At 42.2% G+C, this 27,677-nt stretch overlaps 2 protein-coding genes across 2 annotated transcripts; both read left to right on the forward strand.

The window, feature by feature from the left end:
- Positions 1–5,151: 5,151 nt before the first annotated feature.
- LOC118917695 (endophilin-B1-like) lies at positions 5,152–6,514 on the forward strand. Its single transcript, XM_036895765.2, is given in 1 exon segment — positions 5,152–6,514. A coding segment is annotated over 1 exon segment (1,101 nt). The 5' UTR covers positions 5,152–5,242; the 3' UTR covers positions 6,344–6,514.
- A 13,584-nt stretch (positions 6,515–20,098) lies between these two features.
- On the forward strand, positions 20,099–23,261 carry CD70 (CD70 molecule). Its single transcript, XM_036895764.2, has 3 exons — positions 20,099–20,424; positions 21,137–21,170; positions 22,787–23,261. The coding sequence occupies exons 1-3, from the start codon at positions 20,245–20,247 to the stop codon at positions 23,173–23,175; spliced, it is 603 nt and encodes a 200-aa protein (XP_036751659.1). The 5' UTR covers positions 20,099–20,244; the 3' UTR covers positions 23,176–23,261.
- The last annotated feature ends 4,416 nt before the right edge of the window (positions 23,262–27,677 follow it).

A 27,677-nucleotide genomic window follows, 5' to 3' on the forward strand; every position in this document is an offset into this window, starting at 1 on the left:
TACACTAACAATGAACTAATAGAAAGAGAAATCAGGAAAACAATTCCATTCACAATGGCATCAAAAAGAATAAAATACCTAGGAATAAACCTAACCAAGGAAGTGAAAGACCTATACCCTGAAAACTACAGGACACTCTTCAGAGAAATTAAAGAAGACACTAACAAATGGAAACTCATCCCATGCTCTTGGCTAGGAAGAATTAATATTGTCAAAATGGCCATCCTGCCCAAAGCAATATACAGATTCAATGCAGTCCTTATCAAATTACCAACAGCATTCTTCAACGAACTGGAACAAATAATTCAAAAATTCATATGGAACTACCAAAGACCCCAAATAGCCAAAGCAATCCTGAGAAGAAAGAATAAAGCAGGGGAGATCTCACTCCCCAACTTCAAGCTCTACTACAAAGCCACAGTAATCAAGACAATTTGGTACTGGCACAAGAACAGAGCTACAGACCGGGGGTACAGAATAAAGAGTCCGGATATTAACTCAAGTACATATGGTCAATTAATATATGATAAAAGAACCATGGACATACAATGGGGAAATGACAGTCTGGTGTTGTCAAACCTGGACAGCTTGGTGTTGGCAAAACTGGACAGCCACATGTAAGAGAATGAAACTAGATTATTGTCTAACCCCATATACAAAAGTAAACTCAAAATGGATCAAAGACCTGAAGTATGTCATGAAACCATGAAACTCTTATTAGAAGAAAACATAGCAAAAGTCTCTTGAATATAAATGTGAGAAACTTTATCCTGAACAAAAATACCTGAACAAGGTAAACAAAATCAAAAATGAACAAATGGGAGTACATCAAGTGGAAAGGCTTCTGTACAGCAAAGGACACCATCAGCAGAACAAAAAGATATCCTACACTATAGGAGAATATATTTCTAAATGACACATCCGTTAAGGGGTTAACATCCAAAATACATAAAGAACTCACGTGCCTCAACACCCAAAAAGAAATAACATTTTAAAAAATGGTCAGAGGATATGAACAGACACTTCTCCAAAGAAGAAATTCAGATGATCAACTGGCACATAAAAAGATGCTCCACGTCGCTAATTATCAGGGAAATTCAAATTAAAACCACAATGGGGTATCACTTCAACCAGTTTAGGATGGTCAACATCCAAAAGACTAGGAACAACATATGCTGGCGAGGATGCGGAGAAAAGGGAATCCTCGTACACTGCTGGTGGGAATGTAAACTAGTTCACCCATTGTGGAAAGCAGTGTGGAGGTTGCTCAAAAAACTAAAAAGAGAAATACCGTTTGACCCAGGAATTCCACTCCTAGGAATTTGCCCAAAGAAAACAACTTCTCAGATTCAAAAAGACATGTGCACCCCTATGTTTACTGCAGCACTATCTACAAGAGCCAAGGTATGGAAGCAACCTAAGTGTCCGTCAGTAGATGAAAGGATAAAGAAGAGGTGATACATATACACAATGGAGTAGTATTCAGCCATAAGAAGAAAACAAATCCTACCATTTACAACAACATGGATGGAGCTAGAGGGTATTATGCTCAGTGAAATAAGCCAGGCGGAGAAAGGTAAGTACGAAATGATTTCACTCATCTGTGGAGCATAAGAACAAAGCAAAAAGTGAAGGAACAAAACAGCAGCAGACTCACAGAACACAAGAGTGGACTAACAGTTGGTAAAAGGAAAGGGACTGGGGTGGGGGGTGGCAAGGGAGGGAGAAGGGGAATAAGGGGCACTACAATTAGCACACATAATGTAGAGAGGGGGCACAGGAAGGGCAGTATAGCATAAAGACAAGTAGTGACTCTATAGCATCTTACTACGCTGATGGACAGTGACTGTAATGAGGTATTTGGTAGGGACTTGATAATGGGAGGAATCTAGTAACCACAATGTTGCTCATGTAACTGTATATTAAATATATCAAAAAAAAAAACTGCATGGCCCCACCAGCATTTCTCAGTGTCAACCTTTCAGCTTCCAATCACTATGCTGTGAAAACTCAAGTGATAACTTCTTGAATAATATCTAAACTATAGCTACATACACTAAATGAGGTGGAAATTGCAGCAATTATCCAGATAATCCAAGAAAAACAAGGCAAAAGTAGTCCAATTATTTGGGTGAAACATTTTCAGTTGTTCTAGATTCAGATAATTATATCTGTTATCCTTTTAGCCATACAACTTGAAATTCTTCGCTCAAGCAAAATCAAACAAACAGACAAGCCGCACAGAGAATATTACAGTTTACAAGACAGATTAATTATTGTTAGATACAATGACTAATTCCTTTTTAGATCTATACTGATTTAAGTCGTGGGTAAATATACAGTCTATTTAACACTGAATTGTCATACATCACCTACAGGCAATGATACAGTTTTTTACTCATTTCAAAAGGTTTATTTGGAAAACTTTTTGGTTTTGCCATACACCTAATTAAAATCTTCAGGCTTGACCTTAAAGACTGTGAATGGTGAGTTGGTATTGTTGTGTAATATAAGCGAACATTTTCATGATACAAAAAAGAAAAAATTGAGTGGCAGCTGAAACAATTTGCCAAGCCCCTGTACTGGTGTGTTTGACTCAGGATGGATTTGGGGGCACTCTGCAGAGGGCCACAGATACACTCAATCCTACATTTGCTTGACCCAGATGGCCCAGCCTTTATCTCTCACCACCCCACCATGGAAGATGGGGATGTGAACATCCCTACACGTTCTATTTTGCAGTTTCTTCTAAGGTGTTTTTGGTTGCAAGTGAGTTCAAGTTCATTGTTGCAAAGCATTCTACTGTTTGAATATAACACCATTTATTTACCACTTTATCACTAATGGATATTTGAGCTGTTTCCAACTTGGGACTAATAGGAATAGGGATGCTGTGATGTCTTTCGGTGAGTAAATATACCCTTTTCTGCTGAGAAAGACCTAGTTTAACTAGATCTGAAATAGCAGAGTCATAGGAGATGTGGAGGTCCAATCCAACTTTAGTGGATATTGGTAAACAATTTTCCAAAAATGTTAAGTCAACTTAACCACACGTTCAAAGTGTATAAGAGTTCTAATTACTCCTCAGCCTCACCAACACCGAGAGTGGTCTTTTTCATTTTGATATTTTATAATGAACCAGTAGCAGTCTTGCATTAGAAAACATTTTTTTTTAGCTTTTTATTTTCGATTTTAAATAAAGTTGCAAAGATAGTAGAGATGGGATCCAGCTTCTCCTAAGTTAACATCTTAAATAACAATGGTACATATGTCAAAACTAATTAAGTTATTGGTACATGACTGTTCAGTAAGCTATAGACTCATTTGGATTTCACTTTTCACATTAATAGCCTTTTTTGTTCCAGAACCAACTTAGGACACCACACTGTACTTAGTCAATAAGTCTCCTCTGGTCTGGGAAAGTTTCTCAGTCTTTCCTTGTTGTTTGTGATCATGGTAGTTGTGAAGAGGGTTGGTCAGGCACTTGGTAAAGTGCTGCCAATTTGAGTTTGTCTAATGTTTTCCTCAAAATCAGCCTGGGGCTGTGTATTTTGGGAAAGAACACCACGGAAGTGAACTCCTCTGCTTAATCACAACATACCGGGGAATAAAGTTATCAGCTGATTTCTCCCTGGTGATGGTAATCTTGATCAGTCAGTTGTAGTAATATTGACAAAGTTTCACCACTGCACACTTCCTCCATATCCCGTTCTTTGGAAATGAGTCACCAAGGTCCAGGCCACGCTCAGTGGGGAGGAGTACCTAAATATATTATGTATACATAAGGGAGATTTGTTCCTCCCCACCACACCGCCTTTATTTATTCAGTCGATCATTTGTATCAGTATGGACTTGTCTACTGACTTTGTATTTTGGGTTATAAACTAATAATACACTATTTATTATGTTAAAGAAAACAACAACTTCTCAGATTCCAAAGACATATGCACCCCTATGTTTACTGCAGCACCACTGACAATCGCCAAGATATGGAGGCAACCTAAGTGTCCCTCAGTAGATGAATGGATAAAGAAGAGGTGGCACATACACACAATGGAAAACTACTCAGACATAAGAAAGAAACAAATCCTACCAGTTGCAACAACACGGATGGAGCTAGAGGGTATATTACGCTCAGTGCAATGGCCAGGCGGAGAAAGACAAGTATCAAGTGATTTCCCTCCATTGTGGAGCAAAGCAACAAAGAAAAACTGAACAAAACACCAGCAGACTCACAGAACCCCGCGCTTGGCGGCCGCGTCCCGACAACCCCACGGCCCCCACCGCCCCGCTCCTACGGGGGCCCCGCGCACCACCGCCCCGCTCCTCCGGGAGCCCCGCGCCAGCGCCCCGTCCTACCGTGAACCAGCGCCCGGAGCAAGTGCAGCTGGAGCGTCCGGAGCGGCCACCACCCGCCCGCCGGCCTGCGCTCAACGTTGGAGTCGGCCGCCCGCCGTGTGGCCCCGAGTCCTGGCCGGGCTCACGAGAGCCGCGCGGGCTCCGCGGTGCAGGCGCCGCCGCCGCTCGGGGCCGGGAGGGACCCCCGCGGGCCATACTGAGGGGCCGCCGCCGCCGGCCCGCGGCCCAGGGCCCTCACGCGCTCGCGGGGGTCCCGTTAGCGGGCGGCGGCGGGCCTCGGGGGCGCGGCGGCGGCGGCGGTGAAGTTCTCAGCAGGAAAATTCCGTCAGACCGCCTTCACCGGCCCCGCAGCCGGAGCGCCCGGGCCGCGCCGCGCCTCCCGAGGACTCCGGCTGCAGCTGACGAGAGACGCCTTCGTGGTCCCGCCTGGCGCAGAGGAGAAAGAGATGCGCACAGGCGCCCGCCGCGGACGCTGATTGGCCAAGGGGAGGAGGCTCGAGGGCCCCCGGGCCCCGCCCCCACCGCCTCGCCTGTTTTCTAACTTGCAGGGCCGCCCGCTGGGAATTCCCCACAGAGCCGCGAGCCCCGGCGGCTTCCCGCGCCGCTTCGCCCCCTAGCGACGTGCGTCAGACCCTGCAGGCACTGCAGCCCTTGACCCTTTGGTAACCACGAACCCAAAGCCTGCAAAGGCAGTAAGTACGTTAATCGATAATCGCCCTAAATATAAATGGACTGAATGCACCAACCAAAAGACACAGAGTTACAGAGTGGATAAAAAAGCAAGACCCGCCCTACACCCACCGCGTCTACCCCCGCCACTCCGGCCGGGCGCCGCCGCCTCCCCGCTAGGTCCGCCGGCGGCTCCGCTCGGCTGCTGCCCAGGATGAACATCATGGACTTCAACGTGAAGAAGCTGGCGGCCGACGCGGGCATCTTCCTCAGTCGTGCCGTGCAGTTCACAGAAGAAAAGCTTGGCCAGGCAGGGAAGACAGAATTGGATGCTCACTTAGAGAACCTCCTCAGCAAAGCTGAATGTACCAAAATATGGACAGAAAAAATAATGAAACAAACTGAAGTGTTACTACAGCCAAATCCGAATGCCAGGATAGAAGAATTTGTTTATGAGAAACTGGATAGAAAAGCTCCAAGTCTTATAAACAACCCAGAACTTTTGGGACAGTATATGATTGATGCAGGGACTGAGTTTGGCCCAGGAACAGCTTATGGTAATGCCCTTATTAAATGTGGAGAAACACAGAAACAAATTGGAACAGCAGACAGAGAGCTGATTCAAACATCAGCCTTAAACTTCCTCACTCCTTTAAGAAACTTTATAGAAGGAGATTACAAAACAATTGCTAAAGAAAGAAAACTATTACAAAGTAAGAGACTAGATTTGGATGCTGCAAAAACCAGACTTAAAAAGGCAAAAGCTGCATAAACTAGAGCTTCATCTGAACAGGAATTAAGAATAACTCAAAGTGAATTTGATCGTCAAGCAGAGATTACCAGACTTCTGCTACAGGGAATCAGCAGTACACATGCCCGTCACCTCTGCTGCCTGAATGACTTTGTAGAAGCCCAGATGACTTACTATGCACAGTGTTACCAGTACATGTTAGACCTTCAGAAACAACTGGGAAGTTTTCCATCCAATTATCACTGTAACAACAATCAGACATCGATGGTACCTACATCATCTGCTGCTTCATCAAATGTGATTGGTTCTTCTGCTTTGACTCCAACAAGTGGCCTCGTAATCACCTCTTCTTCCAACCTCACTGACCTTAAGGAGTGCAGTGGCAGCAGGAAGGCCAGGGTTCTGTATGATTATGATGCTGCAAATACTAGTGAATTGTCACTTCTGGCAGATGAGGTGATCACTGTGTTCAGTGTCATTGGAATGGATTCAAACTGGCTAATGGGGGAAAGAGGAAATCAGAAGGGTAGGGTGCCAATTACCTACTTAGAACTGCTCAATTAACTAGGTGGACTATGGAAAGAATACCCATCATGACACTGTATTTATATACAATTAACTCAAAATAAAGCAGGTTTAAGTGTCTTCCATGTTAATGTCTTAAGAGACTGAAAAGAAAACACCAGCCATCAGAAACCAGTCTTTCTGCCAATAAAATTGCATGGTAAATATTTCCTTATGGAAAAAAAAAAAAAAGCAAGACCCATCTGTATGCTGCCTACAAGACACTTCAAACCCAAAGACATACACAGACCAAAAGTGAAGGGATGGAAAAAGATATTTCATGCAAACAACAGGGAGAAAAAAGCAGGAGTTGCAGTACTTGTTTCAGACAAAATAGACTTCAAAAGAAAGTAACAAGAGAGAAAGAAGGACATTACATGATGATAAAGGGGTCAGTCCAACAAGAGGATATAACCATTATAAATATCTATGCCCCCAACACAGGAGCACCTACATGTGTGAAACAAATACTAACAGAATTAAAGGGGGAACAGAATGCAATGCATTCATTTTAGGAAACTTCAACACTCCACTCACTCCAAAGGATAGATCCACCAGACAGAAAATAAGTAAGGAGACAGAGGCGCTGAACAACACCCTAGAACAAATGGACCTGACAGACATCTACAGAACTCTCTACCCAAAAGCTGCAGGACACACATTCTTCTCAAGTGCACATGGAACATTTTCCAGAATAGGCCACAAAAAGAGCCTCAGTAAATTCAAAAGGATTAAAATTCTACCAACCAACTTCTCAGATCACAAAGGTATAAAACTAGAAATAAATTGTACAAAGAAAACAAAAAGGCTCACAAACACATGGACGCTTAACAACATTCTCCTAAATAATCAATGGATCAATGACCAAACTGAAACAGAGATCAAGCAATATATGGAGACAAATGAAAACAACAACACAAAATCCCAACTTCTGTGGGACACAGAGAAAGCAGTTCTAAGAGGAAAGTGTATGGCAATCCAGGCCTATTTAAAGAAGGAAGAACAATCCCAAATGAACACTCTAATTTCACAATCACTGAAACTGGAAAAAGAAGAACAAATGAGGCCCAAAGTCAGCAGAACAAGGGACATAATAAACATCAGAGAAGAAATAAATAAAATTGAGAATAATAAAACAATAGAAAAAATTAATGAAACCAAGAGCTGGTTCTTTAAGAAAACAAACAAAATATGTAAACCCCTAGCGGGACTTATTAAGAGAAAAAGAGAATCTATACACATAAACAGAATCAGAAATGAGAAAGGAAAAATCACTACGGACACCACAGAAATACAAGGAATTATTAGAGAATACTATGAAAATCTATATGCTGACAAGCTGGATAACCTAGAAGACATGGACAACTTTGAGAAAAATACAATCTTCCAAGGCTGACCAAGAAAGAAACATAAAATCGAAACACACCAATTACCAGCAACGAACTTGAATCGGTAATCAAAAAACTACACAAGATATGGTCAATTAATATATGATAAAGGAGCCATGGACATACAATGGGGACATTACAGCCTCTTCAACACCTGGTGTTGGCAAAACTGGACAGCTACATGTAAGAGAATGAAATTGGATCACTGTCTAACCCCATACACAAAAGTAAATTCGAAATGGATCAAAGACCTGAATGTAAGTCATGAAACCATAAAATTTTTAGGAAAAAACATAAGCAAAAATATCTTGGACATAAACATGAGCGACTTCTTCATGAACATATCTCCCCAGGCAAGGGAAACAAAAGCAAAAATGAACAAGTGGGACTATATCAAGCTGAAAAGCTTCTGTACAGCAAAAGACACCACCAATAGAACAAAATGGCATCCTACAGTATGGGAGAATATATTCATAAATGACAGATCTGATAAAGGGTTGACATCCAAAATATATAAAGAGCTCCTGCCCCTCAACAAACAAAAAGCAAATAATCCAATTAAAAAATGGGCAGAGGAGCTGGAGAGACAGTTCTCCATAGAAGAAATTCAGATGGCCAACAGACACATGAAAATATGCTCCACATCGCTTGTCATCAGAGAAATGCAAATTAAAACCACAATGAGATATCACCTCACACCAGTAAGGATCACCACCATCCAAAAGACAAACAGCAACAATTGTTGGCGAGGTTGTGGAGAAAGGGGAACCCTCCTACACTTCTGGTGGGAATGTAAACTAGTTCAACTATCGTGGAAAGCAGTATGGAGGTTCCTCAAAAAGCTCAAAATAGAAATACCATTTGACCCAGGAATTCTACTTCTAGGAATTTACCCTATGAATACAGGAACCCAGTTTGGAAAAGACAGATGCACCCCTATGTTTATCGCAGCACTATTTACAACAGCCAAGAAATGGAAGCAACCTAAGTGTCCATCAGTAGATGAATGGATAAAGAAGAAGTGGTACATATACACAATGGAATATTATTCAGCCATAAGAAGAAAACAAATCCTTCCATTTGCAACAACATGGATGGAGCTAGAGGGTATTATGCTCAGTGAAATAAGGAAGGCAGAGAAAGACAAGTACCAAAGATTTCACTCATCTTTGTAGTATAAGAACAAAGAAAAAACTGAAGGAACAAACAGCCGCAGACTCACAGAACCCAAGAATGGACTAACAGTTACCAAAGGGAAAGGGACTGGGGAGAATGGGTGGGAAGGGAGGGATAAGGGGATTAAGGGACTTTACAATTAGCACACATGACGTAGAGGGGGGCATGGGGAGGGCTGTACAACACAGAGAAGACAAGTAGTGACTCTGTACCATCTTACTACGCTGATGGACAGTGACTGTAATGGGGTATGTGGTAGGGCTTGACAATGGGGCAATTAGTAACCACAATGTTGCTCATGTGAAATCTGAGCATAAGATTGTATACCAAGGATACATTAATAAATTTTTTAAAAATGTTAACTGGCATGATGTTGTATAATAGATCCCTAGGACTTACTCATATTCCCAAACTGAAACTCTGTCCCCATTAAATACTAACTTCCCATCCCCTCTCCCATCTATTTTCTGTCTCTATAAATTTGACTCCCAGGTCCTTCATATAAGTGGAATCACGCAGTGTTTGTCCTTTCAGGTCTGGCTTATTTCATGTAGTGAAACATCCTCCACTTTTATCCCACATTGTAGCAAATGGAAGAATTTCCTTTTTTTTTTTTTTTAAGACTAAAAATATTCCATTGTATGTGTATACCACATTGCCTTTACCCACTCATCTACTGATGGGCACTTTGGTTGTTTCCATATCCTGGCTTTTATAAATAATGCTTCAATGAACATGGATGTGCAGGTATCCCTCTGAGATCCTGACCTCAATTATGTTGGATTTACACCCAGAAGTAGGATTGCTGGATGGTAAAGAAGTCCTAGTTGTAATGTTCTGAAGAACCTCCACAGTTTCCCATAGCAGCTGTGCCATTTTGTATACCCACCACCAATAGTGCACAAGTGGTCCAATTTCTCTACTGCCTCAATGATACCTGTTATTTGGGGGAGCTTTTTGGATAATAGGTATCCCAGCAGGTGTAAGGCAATATCTCACTGTGGTTTTGATTTGCATTTCCCTGATAATTAAATGTTGAGCATCTTTTCATGTGGCTTTTTCATACATCATTGGGTGCCCACTAATATTTTCATTAGAAATTTGCATGAGTTCATGAATGAAATTGTGCATTCTTGTGTCTTTTAGTGACCATATCTGTGCATTTATGTGGGGTACATTTATCTAAGGGTGGACTTGCTTGTGTTCAACTTTATTAGGTAATGTCAGTTTTCCAAAGCAGTTGTCATTTTATTATCTTGTCCCACCAAATGAGAGAATTCCTGTTGCTCTGTATGACCCTAACGTAGTGTTGTCAGTCTTAAATTTTAGCTATTTTACAATGAGATTTCCTTGTGATGTTCATTCACATTTTCCTGATGGTTAATATGGCTGAATATCCGTTTATGGTAAATGTTTAACTGCTTCACTGTTCATCTGCATACTGTTTTATGTGAAGTATGGGCCCGGATCTTTTGGCCCTTTTTAAAGTGGGATATTTTGCTCTTTTTGATGTCTAGAAATTCTTTATATAATCTGGAAGTAAGCCCTTTGAAATTGTACTTTTGTAAATATCTTTTCTCGTTCCATGGATCACCTCTCCATCCTCTGAACTGGTATCTTTTGAAAAACAGAAGACAGAAGATCTTCATTTTAATAAAGTATAATAATAATATTTAATTTAATAATATCTTCCTTTACATTTAGCGTTTTCTATGTCTTGTTTTTAAAAATCTTTGCCTACCCTAACTTAAATGAATATTCTCCTTTTACAGAAGCTTTATTGTTTTATCTTTCACTTATGTTTATAGTCTACCTGGATTATAGTCTATCCTTGCTCTAATTCTACACTGTCTAGATTACTGTTGCTTTATAATAGATACGAATATCTGAAAGAAAAATTCTCCATTTTGTTATTCTTGAAGATCATCCTGATTATTTTTGGCCATGTGTATGTCCATGTTTTTTTTAAATCCACATCTCTCTCTCTGTCACACACAGACACACACACAAACCCTGCTAAAATATCAATTTTATTCATCTTATCCAACAGCCAGATTTTTTTTTTTGTAAATCATTTGTTTTTGTTTTTTTAATTTTTTATTAAGGTATGATTGATATACACTCTTATGAAGGTTTCACATGAAAAAACAATGTGGTTACTACATTTACCCATATTATCAAGTCCCCACCCACACCCCAATGCAGTCACTGTCCATCAGTGCAGCAAGTTGCCGGAGATCCACTATGTCCCTTCTCTGTGATACACTAACAGCCAGATTTTATTTTGATTCTTTCTACATTGTTATTGATTTCTATTTCATTAATATTTGCTTTTATCTTGACTATTTCCTCCTTTCTCTTTTCTTTGTTCTTAATTTGGTCTTTTAAAAAAAATTCTTCTAAATAAATGCTTAATCATAATTCTCAGTCTTCCTTCATTTCTAATACAAACATTTAAGGTAATAACTTATCCCATAAGCATGGCTTTAGACACATCCAATTTTTGTAATTACAATTTCAGTATTATTCTTTTGGTTCAAAATAATGCATATCCATTATGATCTATTCTTTGGGTTATAATATATTAAGCATTTGGGTTATCAAAATATATTAAGGAATATATTTCTTAATTTCAAAATGTATAGGCAAAAAATAAAGACACAGGCAACTATGGTTCATTCACAAATAAAAAAGATCTTGACAGAAACCATCCCTAAGGAAGCCTACACAATGGAACTTCCAGTCAAAGATATGGAATCAACTATTCACTGAGCTAAAGGAAAACAAAGAAAAAAAGGAAAAAGAACTACAGAAATTCAGGAAAATGGTATAGGAACAAAATGAGAATATCAATAAAGAGATAGAAACTATAAAAATGAATGATGCAAAAAAATGAACTGTGCAAAAATAATCTGGAGCTGAAAAGTACAATAATTGAAATGAAAATGTCACTAGAGGGGTTCAAAAACAGATCTGATAGGTAGAAAAAGGATCAGCAATCTAGAAGATAAGACAACTGACATTAGCAAGTCTAAGCATCAAGCATAGCACATCACACATACAGTCCCCGAAGAAGAGAAAGGGCCCCAGAAATGATTGGAAGAAACAGCCAAAAACTTCTTAAATCTGATGAAAGACGTGGACACACAGACACAAGATGCTCAACAAACTCCAAGCAGGATAGATTTAGAGATCCACACTGAGATACATTATAGTCAAATTGCAGAAAGACAAAAAAAACAGATCTTTGAAAGCAGCAAGACAGAAAACATTCATCATGTACAAGGCATCTCCAAAAAGATTAACAGTGAAAGAAAAATGCTTTCAACTAAGAACTCTTTACCCAGCTACACTATCCCTTCAGAAAGGAAGAAATTAAGAAATTTCCAGATAAACAAAACCTATAAAAAAGGGAGTTCACTTCCAGCAGACCTCTTATAAAGAAATGTTAAAAAGGGTAATTTTTTAGGTTCAAGGAAAGGACACTAGAGAATAACTAGAAGCCATAAGAAGAAATCAACACCAGGAAAGGTAACTACGTAGGTAAAAGGAAAGCCAATGTTATCCTAATTTTAGTGTGTAAAACTTTTGCTTGTCCTTTATTATTTAAAAGACAAGTGCACAAAGCAATAATCATAAATCTTTGTTAAAGGAAACATAGCCTATAAAGATGCAATCTATGGTGATAACAATATAAAGAAAGGAGGGACAGATATTTATAGGAGCAAAGTGTATCTTAATGTAAATATTAATAAAGGGAAACCCCACTGACATGGTATCAGGAGGCCAGCAGGGGGAGAGCGCACACCCACCCTTCCTCCTCAACTGCAGATCCCACCCGAAGGAAGAGGCAGACACCTTGCAAATCATACTGCTTTAGCTACTTTACTATCCAGTGGGAGGAAGGTTTCTGCCCCCCTCTAGACTCCTTCCACCCCAAAACAGCCCAGCCAACTAGACTGTCAAAACTCAGCCAATGAGCAGCCTCAATACATAGAACCTGCAGTTTCTTCCAATGGACTCTTTGTTTAGAACAGCCCTCCCACCTCAGCCCTTTTCCTATAAAAGAGTGTTCTTCTGCTTTGTTCTCCACACCTGCCTATGGTTTTAACAGAGTTTGCTTACCCAAAATTGAAATTTTCTACTATTCCTGAATAAATGCATTTTTGCTTATAAAATAATTGACTTTTAAGGTTCACAATACTAAAAATGAGTTGGTATTATTAAAATTAGGTTAATGTGTTAATTGTAGTCCCCAAATAAGCATTAAGAGAATAATTTTTTTGAGAAAGAAAGAAACAAACAAAGAAAAAGGAAAATGAGGGAAATCAAAATGTCACACTACAAAAAAATCAACTAAATACATAAAAGGAAGTAATAGAGGAAATGGGAAACAAAAACATATAAAACACACAAAAAACAAATAGCCAAACTACAGAAGGAAATCCCTCCTTAAGTCTAATAGCTTCAAATGTAAATGGATTAAACTTTCCTATTAAAAGGCAGAGATTGGATAAACAAAAATGGTCTCTCTGACCACAAAGGACTCTAGATATGAAGACACACACAGATTGAAAGTCAAAGGATGGAAAAGGATATTTCATCCAAATGATAGCAAAGAAAAACTATGGAGGCCCTATTTTTGTCAGACAAAATAGAACTTAAATAAAAATTATTACAAGGCACAAAGAAGGACATTATCTATTGGTAAAAGTTCAGTATGACAAGAAGGTATAACAACTATAAACATATATGCACCTAACAAAGGAGCCCCAAAATATATGATGCAAATGCTAAAGAACTGAAGAACAAATAGACAGTTTAAGAATAATAGTTGGAGACTTTAATACACCACTTTCAACAATGAATATAACAACCAGATAGAAGATCAGTAAGGAAATAGAAGGCTTGAATGACGCTATAAAAAATTAGACCTAACATATTTTCAGAATATTCCTCCTAATACCAGCAGAATACACATTCTTTTCAAGTGCACAGGGAACATTTCCAGGATAGACCATATGTTAGGCCACAAAACAAGCCCTAATAAATTTTAAAACATTGAAATCATATAGAGTATTTCTTCCAAACACAATGAAATGAAACTAGAAATGAGCAACAGAAGGAAATCTAGAAATTTCACAAATATGAGGAAATTAAGCAACACAGTCATAAACAACCCACATGTCGAGGCAGCAATTATAAGGGAGGTTAGGAAAGACCTTGAAACCAATGAAAATGAAAACACAACACACCAAAACTTATGAAATGCTGCAAAAGCAGTCCTAAGAGGGAAATTTATAGCTGTAGATGTATTGTGGTTTTTTTTTTATCTGAAACCAGTAACCTAACAGTCCACCTTGATGAATTAAAAAAAGGAAAGGCAAATTCAACCCAAAACTTCCAGGAGAAATGAAGTAAGGATTAGAGCAGAAATAAATAAAATAGAGAGTAGAAAAACAACAGCAAAAATAAATAAAATGAAAACTGATTCTTTAATCAGCAACTATGGAGGCCAGAGAGAGTAGAACAGGATCTTTGAGTGCTGAAGGAAAATACTTCAGCGAACTTAGCATTCCATTTCCAGCAAGAAAGAAGGCAAAATAAATACATTTTCATATAAAAGAAAGAGAAATTGTCACCATGGAAGTAAAATCAGGTGGCAACTCAAATCCTTAGTAAGGTATATAACATACTAGACGGAAAAAAACTAGGCAAGTACAAAATACTTTTGGAACATTTTCCCTCTTAATTTCTTTAAAATACATGTGATTGTTTAAAGTAAAAGATATAACAGCTTTGTGAGGGTTATAAGGTATGTAGATACAATACATACAATAACTATAGGATAAAGGACAAGGAGGAATATGGACCTACACAGTTGCAAGTTTTCTACATTGAAATGGTACAATGGTAGCAGTAGGTGGGCTAAAAAAAATTCATTCAAAGGAGTGTGGTTTTAATGTCAATAAGAAAATTAAAATGGAATTTTAAAAATTAGTCAAATGTATGGCACAAATCAGGAGAAGAGCAATAGAGGAACAAGAAAATAGAAGGAATATGGAGCAAACAAAAATTTTTTAAAGATATATCTAAACTCTAACAGACCAATCACTGCATTAAAGGAAAATGGACTAAACACCCCAGTTAAAAGACAGAGACTGTCAAAATAGATTGGTAAACCAAGATCCAACTACATGCTGTTTATAAAAGACATTTCAAATGCATTTTAAATAAAAGAAAGCATGTTAAATATAAAAAGAGGATGAAATGAAATAAAAGGCTGGGGTTTTCAGACTAAAAGTAGGCATTTCTCCTTCTGGCCATGATAGAGTAGCAGGGACCAGATTCACCCTTCTGCCTTAAACAACCAAAAAACTGCCCAAGCCATATAAAAAGATTATTTTTAAGACATTGAATAATAGGCAGCTCAGGATGATAATCTCCAAGAAGAGTTGCACAGGTAAGGGATTAAGTAAAGCTTTTCTAATCAAGACACTGGAAGCATGAACCATAAGAGCATCACACAAAAATTAAAACCATTTGCTCTTCTAAATGCACAATTAAGCGAAAAAGCAATCACAGGGTGGGAAGAAATATGTATATATTTACTGTCATGCTCCGAAAAGGGATTTGTACCCAGCATATGTAAAGAATTCATACAACTCAATAATTAGAAGACAACACCTCTGTGAAAAAAAATGTCAAAAAATTTGGGCAGATATGTCCTCAGAGAAGATACACAGACAGCAAATGAGCACAGAAAAAGGTGCTCAGTAGCCCTAGTCATTAGGCAAGTGCAAATCAAAACGATCACAAATAGCTACTAGAATGATAAAACAGTGAAATCACCTAAAATTAAAACGACTAGGCATACCAAGTATTGTTGAGGATGTGGGGAAACTGGAACTCTTATAACCTGCTGGTGGGATTGATTACAAATATGGGACAGACATTTGGGGAAACAGTTGGCAGTTTTTTACAAAGCTGAGCATACCTTACCACGTGACCTACGATCCCACTCTGAGGAATTTATCCATGAGAAATAATAACGTATGTCCACATAGAGATGCGTACGTAATGTTCATAGAATTTGTAATAGTCCCAAACTGGAAACAATCCAAACACCCATCAACTGATTAATATACCCAGAAATGGAAGTATATCTGCACTTTGGAATACTATTCAGCTAGGAAAAGGCACAGACTATTGACATGTGTAACATTATGAGTGAATCAAAATCATTATGCTAATGAGGAGTGGATCAAGCACAAAAGATTAAACATACTGCATGATTCCATTTATATGAGATTCTAGAAAAGGCGAAACCATAGCAGCAAAAGCTAAAGCAGTGGCAGCCTGGGGATGGATTAGGGAGGACAATTACAAAAGGGGCAGGGGGTGACTTTTTAGGGCATCAGCCACGTTCTAGATCTTGACGGTGGTAGAGTTATACGACCTTATGTATTTGATAAAACTCATTATACTATATACTTAAAATGGGTGGATTTTATTGCATATAAATTATACCTTGATTAAAGATAAACCATTTGGCAGTTTCTTACAAAACTAAACATACTCTCACAATGTGATCCAGTGGTCACACTCCTTGGTATTTATTCAAACGAGTTGGAGACTTAATGTCCACAGAGAAACCAGCCTGCAGATGTTCATAGCAGTTTTATTATTCACAATCGTCAAAACTTGGACGACTATGATAAACCTTGGCTCAGTAGGTGAATGGATAAATAAACTGGGGGATACCCAGACAATGGAATTTTATTCAGCACTGAAAAGAAATGAACTTTCAAGCCACAGAGACATGGAGGAGATGTAAACGCCTATCGCTAAGTGAAAAAGCCAGTCTGGAAATGCTACGTACTGTATATGATTCCAACTCTGAAATTCTGGAGAAGACAAAACTATGGAAGAAAGTGATCTTATTTTCTGCAGCCAGATTCCCCACACCGGGGGGCCACTCCCCTCAATTCTCTCCCCTGCTGTGCCCAGACTCCTCTGACCTCTCAGAAGAGAAGAAAGTAAGGAGGAGAAAGCTAGCTGGCAAGGGGCAGGGAGCCCATCACGTCTGCTCTCTGCAGCCTCTTGCAAGAAGTTGGGGGAAGCTCTTGGTGTCAGAACTTCCTCTGACATCCTACACCATCGCAGCAGAGCTGCACGGTTGGGAGAACCATTGATTGACGGAGCCCCCCTCAGTGTCCCCAGCCCAGTAATCCAGAGCTTTGGGAAAACCCAGGCATGGGATGCAAATCTAGGCACATCCTCCTCCCCCGACCTCTCTGCTGCATGGATTACACTGATGGCCCTCTGTAAGTCTGCTGCTGTGGAAAATGAAATCAGTAGTGTGTCTCACATGTGAAGCTTCAAAGTTTCAAAGGTGACACCAGCGTGGGGCTAAGCCCTCAAAAATGAATGGGTCTCGGGGCTGGTTTTCCCCTCTTCATTACTACAGATCACACCAAGTTGAATTTACATGTGTACATCTGTGTGCATGATGTGTGCCAGTGTGTTTATGAAATAATAGCCTTCAAGTATAATTGCTGAGCAGAAGACGTGCATTTGGGTATCTGGATTGATTGTGCTGAACTGTCCTTCCAAAAGGTTGGATCCAACTCAAATGTCAGCGTCCGGGTATGAGAATGACCCTCACCCACTCACACACCTGCCATGTGGCCACTCATCGAACGCTTTGATCTTGCACCAGACCATGGGTGAAAAAAAGAAGGGGTGTATTTCTTGTGCTTTTGATTTCCAACATAAAGAGAAATAATTAAGAGGCTCTCTCTTAATTATAATATTAAGTAATTAAGGGAATATCACAATGTTAATTAAGAGACAATCAGGAGACTGTTTCAAAGACATCTGTGTTTACGTTTATAACCTGGCAGCTCATATTCCTTTTATTTTTCTAGAGCAATTTTTTAATGATTTCACTCCTAAGTTATTTATATCTTAAGGAAACCAGGCTTTTAAAAAATTTGATTGTATTTTTAATGAATTATTCATTTATAGGTGAATGATATCAATGTTCTCTTTTATGTCTTAGTATTTTTTTAACATTCAAACACTTTCTTAGACACATTGGATTTTTTTTGGTATCGTTAACGTACAATTACGTGAACAACATTATGGTTACTAGACTCCCTCTATTATCAAGTCCCCCCCCACATACCCCATTACAGTCACTGTCTAAGACACATTTTTTTAACTTTAAAAAGTCTTTACCAAGGTGAATGCTCATGAATTTACCATACTTTGAGCACTTCCATGGTTTTGGTGTTTTGTGTTTTTTTTACACTTAAATCTTTGATGCAGCTGGAATTACTTTGGCCTCAGCCATCTCTTAATCTTTTCTGTTAAGAATGATTGATGTAATAGGCATTTTATTGCCAAGAGAGGCTGACGTCCTTTTCCTGTGTTTATAAGCCCCTTGGATTCCTTTTCTGCGTTCTCATAACGAACATTTTCTGGGGGGAAAATGACAAAATTGACAGATGGCCTTTACTGATCCCTGCTGTGTGTTCATAGTATTCAGTTTTGCTAAGCAAGCCCTCACCCTTCAGGCTTTCCTGTAAACTTCATCACAGCTCACTTTATAGATGGAAACATTGAACGTAAAAGCTGGGCGGTGTTTCCCCAAACCTCAAGGCTGAAACGTGACGTTACGGAGACTGGAATTCAGGTCTGCTTAGCAACTCCAGATTCCACATGCTTACCCACCCTGGGTGGCAATTAGTTTTACTATGAATGGATTTCGGTGAGATCACCCCACAGAGCAGTGGGGGTGTCATACGGTCAGACAGAAGGCTGGGGAAAATTCCTAGGTTTATACCACATGCCCAGGAGAGCTGGAGAGGGGAGGTCTCTTTAGGGGTGCTTCCAGCTGAACCCCAGACCTGGAATCCTGGGGCTTTAGTGGAGGGAATTCCTTTAGAGGTTGGGGGTCCCAGGCAGTATATGCTGGACCCTAAGGCTTCCGGACATCTTTGATTCCCCTCTTCCTTGGGCCTGGGTCCATATCAGCCAGTGCAGTTGGCTCAAGCTCCAAAATCTATCTGGTACCCAGCCCCCAGTCCAGGCCACTGTGACTCCTCGTTTGGGGATGAAATTTCTAAAGTTCAGTGTCTACAGGTGAAGCCTCTTAGGGCACAGCATATGCACCTGTCGATTACAGCTACAGCTGCTTTCCTGGCGCAGTAGCATGGCAAGTGGTTTGATTCAGAGTTACTAACTCGTGTTGTCCGCATCCTAAGAGATCCAAGTGGTCCTTTTGCATCTTGCACTACACCATTGTTCCCGGTCTCCTGGGGATGCCATCACAAAGAGTCACCAGCTGGGTGCCTTAAAACAGCAGCCATTTATTCCCTTACACTTGGAGAAGCCAGGAGTCTGAAATCATGGGGTGCGCAGGGCCATGCTACCTCCAAAGGCTTTAGGGGAAGATCCATCCTTGCCTCTTCCCAGCTTCTGCGCTTGCTGGCGATCCTGGGCATCCCTTGGCTGGTAGATGCAGCCCTCCAATGCCTGCCTCCTTCCCACGGCCATCCTCTGTGTGTCTGCGACCCTCCTCTCCTTTTCTTATAAGGACACCAGTCCTTGGCTGTAGGGGCCCACCCTAATGCAGGATGACCTCGTCCTGACCTAATTACACTGCAAAGACCCTATGGCCAAGTGAGATCACATACTGAAATTCTGGGCAGACACGAGTTGGGGTGAGGGCACCCCACCACAGCCCACTACAGCCATTAAGAACCGGTGGCTTCCCAGTGCGCAGGGGTCAAGAAGGGTAACATCCGGTGTTCCTAAGAGCAGGCTATGTAATGACCAGTCCTCTGCTTCTCCTCTTCCTATTGGGCAGGTCAGTCATGTGGCCCCCACTAGGCGTGGCCCCACCAAGTGCTGGAGGGGGTGCTGGGAAAATGGAGAGATTCACACGGATATTAAGGGAACTCTCCCATCCCTCACTGCTTGGTGAAACCCTAGTTCCCGGTACAGTGTTTGGTCCATAAGAGAGGGTCAATGAAGGTTTGTTGAATGACTGAATGAACGGGTAGCAGGAAGGTGAGGGTGGAGAGCCAATAGTAAGACGGAGAGGAAGGGTGGGCCGGTTCGTTCCTGGCCCACCCCTTCTGGGAGCTGGGGACTACAGGCAATGGGAGGGGATTTCCCCGCATCGTGAACAGCCTACATCCCTTTGCCGGACATCCCCCGAGTGGGGTAGGGCGGTCCCTGGCAGGTTCAGGCAAGCAGTGAGGCCCCAGAGCTGCTTAAGAACTAATTTCCTTTTTTCTTCCTGGTCGCCCTGTGCGCGCAGGGCCGATGCAGCGCCGCCCGAGGGCCCCGATGGCGGAGGAGGGCTCCGGCTGCCAGGTGCCCCGCCTGCCGTGGGCGCCCATCCTGCGCGTCGCTCTGCCGCTCGTTCTCGTCGCCGTGCTGGTATATTGCTTCCTCTGCAGCCAGCACCTGGCTCAGCAGCGGCAGCAGCGCGAGTCACCTGGGGTGAGTCCGGGGCTGCACACCTGCCACCTGGCTGCGGAGCCTGGGGACCCGGGGGGGAGGGGTGCAGAGGCCGGAGGGCACGTGAGCTAGAGCGCAGAGGGACAGACAGACAAACGGCCAAAAAAAAAAAAAAAAAGACAAAAACAAAAACGAAATGAGATAGATTTAAAAAAAAAATCTAAAAAGCAGCTAGGAAGGAAGATCTGGCTGGGAAGAGACAGCGCGAGGTGAGAGACCCGAGGAGGGAGATAAGTCAGAGAGTTTGCCCCGGGCGTCTGGGCTGGGAGCGCAGTCCGTTCTGGACGGAGAGGTAAGTCCCCGGTGGGGATCCCGGGGTGGGGGCAGGCCTGGGAAAGGTACATGCGATGAGGCCGTGGAAAACGGCTTGCTTTGGGTGTTCCCCCAGCTGGCTGACTCAGAGGCGGCCGGGGGCTTCACGAAGCTGGGGGAGAGGGGCGTTCCCGGGCCTCCAGGGCCTGGACGCTCACCTGGGGGCCCTTCCCCGCGGCCCCTCGGACCCCCTCGGAGGGACCCCTGCTTTGCAGCCCAGAGGGGCAGATGTGCAAAGGTTGCTTCAACCTACTTCCTCTTTAAGAGGGCTGTTCTAAAAAAGCCTCAAGTGAGCCCAGTGGGATGAGCGGAGAGCAGAGAAAAGAGAGTTCTAGGGGGCTTTAACCCCTCGGTGCTTACGTCCGGCCCTGTTTTCTTCCAGGGGGACATAGCTGAGCTCCAGCTGAACCACACAGGTAACAGGCGTGCATGTGGGTGTACGAGAGAGAAAGAGAAATCGAGAGAAAGATAGTGTCCAGCACAGCATTTGTGGGAGAAAAAGAGACAATGAGAAAGAGAAACAAATAGAGAAAGAAAGAGAAATTGAGAGAGAGAAAGAAATAGAGAATGAGAAAGATGGAGACAGGGAGAGAGGGTTTCCATTTCCGGGTCAGTGTGTCTCTGCGTGTTGACCACCTCCCTCGCTCCGGGCCTCCACCTTCGATTTTTCTCCCTTGGGAGAGCGGGAAACAGCGCCATTAGGTATTGCCAACATGCCTTCATTCGTTCCACAAATGGTAACTGAGCAGCTACTGCGAGCCAGGTACCTCGTAGGTGCCCCAGTCTTAAGAGAACAGAGACGAAACCTTCTGTGCTGGCTGGGTTTCTCTTCTACCAGAAAGAAACAGATGAACAAGAAAGAAGGTAGCCCTCCACGCAGATGGTCTGTGTCAAGAGAAATTGAGCAGGGGACGGAGGCCGGGCACGCCAGGCCCAGCTTCGCCAGCTGCAGGTGGGGTCGTCAGGGAGGAGGGCACCCCGGAGAAGGTGGCAGGAGAGCCCCCGTGTGATGTGTGGGAAGACCTTCCCCACTCCCAGCATTTGTCTCTGCTTCTCTCTTCCTCTTTGGGTCTCCTGCAGCCATCCCGGGAGGTCTGAGGGCTGTGTCCATTCCATTTTGTAACAGAGGGAATCTTTGTTCCTCTTTTATCTCCAGCGCTTTTCTGTTCAGGCTGCTCAAAAGAATATGACTGTTGATTGGTGTCTTCCTGACTCACAGAGGGGACCTCGCTGTGTCCTCCTGTGGAGGAAGGGGGCAGAGAGCCGGGGGTGAGGTCACACCACCTCCCCCTCTCTTTTTGAAGTCAGATATAATCGGAAGGTAACACTGGATTAGTTTTAGGGGTACAATGTCACGACAGGACGTGTGTCTATCATGAAGTGATCTCAGAAAGTTGAGTTACTAGCATCCATCACCACCCATAATTGCAATTTTTTTTCCTTGTGATGAGAACTCGTACTATCTACCCTCTCAGGGAATTTCTAGTAGGATTAACTATAGTCACCATGGTGTACCTGACATGCCCAGGACTTAATCTTTTTTAGTAACTAGAAATTGGTCCCTTTTGACCCCCCTCCCCATTCCCCTCCTCCCTGCCTCTGACACTCACCGACCTGTTTGTGTCTCTGAGTTCTGTCGTTTTTTCCCCCCTTGTACATGTAAGTGAGATCATTGGGTATTTATCTTTCTCTGTCTGACTTATCTAATTAACATAGGGTCCCTGAGGTCCACGAATATTGTCACAAAGGGCAAGATCACCTTGGTTTTTGTGACTGAATAACAGCCCCTGGTGTATATACTCCATCATCTTTTATCCTTCATCCGTTGATGGACATGGAGTTTCCTTAATGAGGACACGCAGCCCATTCTCAAGGGCTCCACCTTTGTGTCCCGATCACCTCCCGAAGGCCCCACCTCCTAATCCCATCACCTTGGGGGTTGGGTTTCAACAGGAATTTGGGACTTTCTGTCTATAGCACTGTCACTGTAAACGGCCACCCTTGCACCCCTCCCCCGCCTCTCTGCCCCCAGGACGGAGGCAGGACTCCGGGCTGCACTGGCAGGGGGGCCCCGCCCTGGGCCGCTCCTTCATGCACGGACCGGAGCTCCACCAGGGGCAGCTGCGTGTCCAGCGCAATGGCATCTATAGACTGCACATCCAGGTGACGCTGACCAACTGCTCCTCCTCCGCCCGGACCACCAGACCCCGAGGGGCCAGCCTGGCCGTGGGCATCTGCTCCCCTGCCGCCCGAAGCGTCAGCTTGCTTCGACTCGGCTTTCAGCAACGCTGCGCCGTGGCCTCCCAGCGCCTGACGCCCCTGCTCCGCGGGGACACCCTCTGCACCAACCTCAGCCTGCCTCTGCTGCCCTCCCGAAACGCCGATGAGACCTTTTTTGGGGTACAGTGGGTACACCCATGACCGTTGCACCTCCTGGCTCAGATATATTGGGAGAGCATGTTTCCTTTTTCATATAAAGTCCTTTTTTCTTTGGTGTGCCTCTGTGATATTGTGATTTATAGTAAGACATCTACATTTAGTTTTTGTCCCCGTGTCTGACACAGCTCCCCAAACCCTTGAATCTCCTCAGTAGTGAGACCTAGAAAGATGTGTTTTGTTAGGGTAAGGAGGTGAGTTTGGAAAAGGCCCTAGGCCACCCAGGGGTGAGGGTGGGTGCCTGGGGACACAACAGCGGAGAGTAGAGGGTTGGAACTTTTAGTTCCACCCCACCCCCAACCTCAGGGAAGGGGAGAGGAACTGGGGTCAGTCAGTCACCGCTGGCCATTGACGTGATCAGTCACACCTGTGTAACAAAGCCTCCGTAAACACTGGCAGACCAAGGTTCAAAGGGCGTCCGGGTTGGTGAGCACACGGAGATTCGGGGACAGTGGCACCCCAGAGGACACGGGGGCTGCACACCCTTTCCCTGCACCTTGCCCTCCGCATCTCGGCCCTCCAGCTGTTCTAATGCCATTCTCCTTCAAAGGAGACCAGGGCTCCTCGGGGAAATGGCTGATCCTAGGGGCGGGGCAGGAGATATGCATGATGAGCCCGGAGCGTGGTGTAAGTGGCAGAAATAAAGCACTGAAAAAAAAATCAAGGAAAACCATAGTGGTGTGTGTGTATGCAAAGGGGTACAGAAGCCACCTGACAGAGCCCCCGATGGCCAAAACTGGAACAACTGGGGCAATAAAGTAAAGTAGCATTGGTTTATAAGCCAAAGTATAAAATAAATATCCATCAGTCCGTACTGATACAAATAGGTGATTGAACACATTCCTATGTGAGGGAGAAGAGGCAACTTCCAGTGCAGATGAATTCCAAATAATTTATATAGATAATCCATTTAAAAGAAGGAAGCACATCTCCCACGGTGTGGGCTGCTCCGAGTGACTTCCTTCCAAAGAGAACAGCACGGAAGGTGCGGGGCCAGGTAGCTTTAGAGTGCAGACAGCTGACACGCACACCTCAGCAGGGGAACAAGGTCAGGATGCAGCAGGGGACGCTGTGCTGAGAGCATGCATCCGTGATAGGACCGAACAAGGACGCTTCACCTCCGTGGTCTTCCTCCCAAAACCCCCATCCCCCCAGTCTACCAGTGAGAAAGAAAAACGACAAACCGCAAGAGGGGCATGTCCTACAAAGCACCAGACCGGTCTTCTTTGGAACTTTCAGACTCATCAAAAACAAGGAAAGCCTGAGAAACTCTCACAGCCAAGAGGCACCCAAGGAGATGCGACGATTAACTGTGATTTGTAATCCTGTATGGGACCCCAGGGCAGAAAAAAAATAAAGGAAAATGAAGGGAATCTGTCAACTATGGGCTCTCATCAATAATAATGTATCAGTATTGGTTCATTAGTTGTCACAAAGGGACAATACTATTGTAAGATCTTAAAAATAGAAAAAGTGTAAGCATGGGAGTGGGTAAGAACTCTATACTCTCGATTTTCCTGTAAATCTAAAATTGTTCTAACAAAGGCTATTAGTACAAATGAAAATAATAAACATTGTCTCATTGGAAGGATGCTATAGCCAAGAAAGGGATTCTGAGTTTCAAAAGTTTAAGCAGTGGGCTTCCAGGGTGATTTCCACAGGGCACACACAATAATGTCAATAGATGTATTTGAAACGTCCCCTTTTGTACACCTGTACTCACAGTGCCACTATCCCAGTGGCCACAGATGTCTCTTTAGATAAAGCGATGACTCATAAGACAAGAGAAAACATCAGCAAGGCTAAGAGCTGTTTTTAGAAAAGAAACAAAATACCCCAAAGTTTGAACACAATATATACAGATAATGCAAAATACAGAAATGTTTAATTGGACTCATAAGAAAAAAAGAGAATTCAAATATATGAATACAGAAGTCAGAAATATAAGAGGGGACTTTACAACTGAATCCACAGAAATACAAAGAATCATAACAGGACACAGATGGAAAGATCCCTACACTCATCCATTGGAAGAATGAATATTGTTAAAATGTCCATATTACACAAAGCAGTCTACAGATTCAATGCAATCCCTATCAAAATTCCAATGGCGTTTTTCACAGAAACATAAAAACAATCCTAAAGTTGGCCTGTAACCACAAAAGGCCCCAAATGGCCAAAGCAATCTTAAGAAGAACAAAGCAGCGAACATCATACTTCTGAATTTCAAGCTATACTACAAAATTATAGTAATCAAAACAGCATAACATTGTCATCTAAACAGACAAACAGATCCAGGGAACAGAATAGAAAGCCCAAAAATAAATCTATACATTTTTGGTCAATTAATTGACAGTGGAGCCAAAAATACACAACGGGGAAACGACAGCCTCTTCAAGAAGTTGTGTTGGGAAAACTGGACAGTCACATGCAAAATAATGAAACTGGACCCTGTTTTACACCAGGCACAAAAATGAACTCAAAATGGATTAGACTTGAACATTAAGACCTGAAACCACAAAACTCCTGGAAAAAATAGGAGGTAAACTCCTTGACATCAGTCTTGGCAATGATTTTTTTTTGGATTTGACATCAAAAGCAAAAATGAACAAGTGGAACAACCCCAAACTAAAACCTTCTGCACAGCAAAGGAAACTATCAACAGAAATGAAAAGGCCACCTAGAGAACTGGAGAAAATATTATATACCATATATATCTGTAAAAGGATTCATATCCAAAATAGATAAGGAATTTATAATGGACAGAGGATCTGAATGGACATTTTTCCAAAGGCTATCAATGGCCAATAGACACACGGAAAGATGTTCAGCAACACCAGTCGCCAGGGAGATGAAGATGAAAACACAATGAGATGTCAAATCATGCCGTGTTTTCAAATATACTCCAATAAAGTCATATGATTCTTTTAATTTTTGTTGTCTGTGGTCATTTTATCTCTTGTCTCATTCCTAATCTAAAGTATTTTTGTCCACTCTCCTTTCCTTAGAAAGGCTCTCAAAGGGCTTGGCTAAATTGTTTGTCTTTTGTCTTTAGAGCAAAGGTTTTGGTTTTACTTGGCCTTTCTAATGGTTTTCTTTTGTATTTCATTAACACTGTTATATTTACTAACTCCATCTTCTATACTCTCTTGGTTATTGCCAATAAATTGCCAAACTGTCTCTTTAATAGAACTAGTTTTTTGTTGTTGTTGTTGTTTTACTCTGTCTTCTTTACAGCGAAGGCATTGAAGGTTATAATCTTCCACTGAGAACAGTTCTGATATGTTTTGTGGGTTTTGGTATATAGTAATCTTCTTTCCATTATATTCTAGAGAGTTTATAAATTTTTCTTTAGATTTTTCTCCTTGATCCAGTGATTATCCAGCAATGTTTATTTCCTAGCAATTAAGTTTTTGGCCAACTCTTTACATTTATCACAATTTTATTGGATTATAATCAGAGACCTCTGCCCATAAAACTGTTACTCTTCTACCTAAGATTCTCTTTCTGTACGTGAGTATCTTGTAAATATTCCACAGACATATGAAAAATTTGCATTTGTTGTTCAAGATATTTAAAGTCCTTTATTATATTATTTAAGGATTCTGTGTAACTCAACTTTTATCATTAGCTCTCCCCAAGTCTGACAGTTTATTAACATCTCCCACCATATCTGAATTTTGATTAAGTTCATCTCTATTTGTAATAGTTTTAACTTTATGTGTTTAACTACAAGTTGTCTGATGCATTCACATTTACTTTTATCAATGTTAACATTGCCTTCCCAGGGAAGGGAGAAAGTAGTGTGTTTATCCAAACAGACTCATCACAGTATTTTCTGTTAAACAAAAAGGCCCATATTAAAACTATTTCATTAGCAGCCTCCCTCCCAGACCCCCAAAATGGGAGAAACACCAGAAATTTTCCCAAACTACATGATGAACATCAACTGCTTCTTTTAAAAGTGCAGCTTATTTCTACCACAGTGAACCTGTTACTATAAATATTCAGAGAGAAAGGACTTCATAGGTCAGCACATTGGTGAGAAATGGGTGGTGGTGGTTGGGAGGCAATGCCAATAATGGTTGAGGTTGGAAATGAGCACAAAGGAAATAGGGCTTTACACGATTAGCTGTGCTTCTGTGAGCATCTAGACACAGGAATTAGATCTCTGTGAGTGTTCATTTCCCAGGACTGCTAACAAACTGCCACAAACTCAATGGCTTAAAACAACAGACATTGTTGTCTCACAGTTCTGGAAGCTAGAAGTCCAGATACCAGGTGTCAGCAGGCTATGCTCCCTGCAGACCTCTAGGGGAGGAAGGACCCTTCCTGGCCTCTTCCAGCTCCTGGCAGCCCCACACATGCCTTGGCCAGTGTTGGCAGCACTCTGATCTCTGCCTCTGTCTCCACATGGCCTTCACCCCATGCATCTGCGTCTGTCTGTGTCCAGAGCTCCTTCCAGTGAGGCTAGCAGTCATACCGGA

This window comes from Manis pentadactyla, chromosome 12 (genome assembly GCF_030020395.1).
Source record: "Manis pentadactyla isolate mManPen7 chromosome 12, mManPen7.hap1, whole genome shotgun sequence".
NCBI lineage: Eukaryota > Metazoa > Chordata > Mammalia > Pholidota > Manidae > Manis > Manis pentadactyla.

Coding starts and splice junctions, on each gene's coding strand:
- CD70 (XM_036895764.2), top strand. CDS start 20,245: ATGCAGCGCCGCCCGAGGGCCCCGATGGCGGAGGAGGGCTCCGGCTGC. Junction 20,425..21,136: donor AGCAGCGCGAGTCACCTGGG/GTGAGTCCGGGG, acceptor GTTTTCTTCCAG/GGGGACATAGCTGAGCTCCA. Junction 21,171..22,786: donor GCTCCAGCTGAACCACACAG/GTAACAGGCGTG, acceptor CTCTGCCCCCAG/GACGGAGGCAGGACTCCGGG.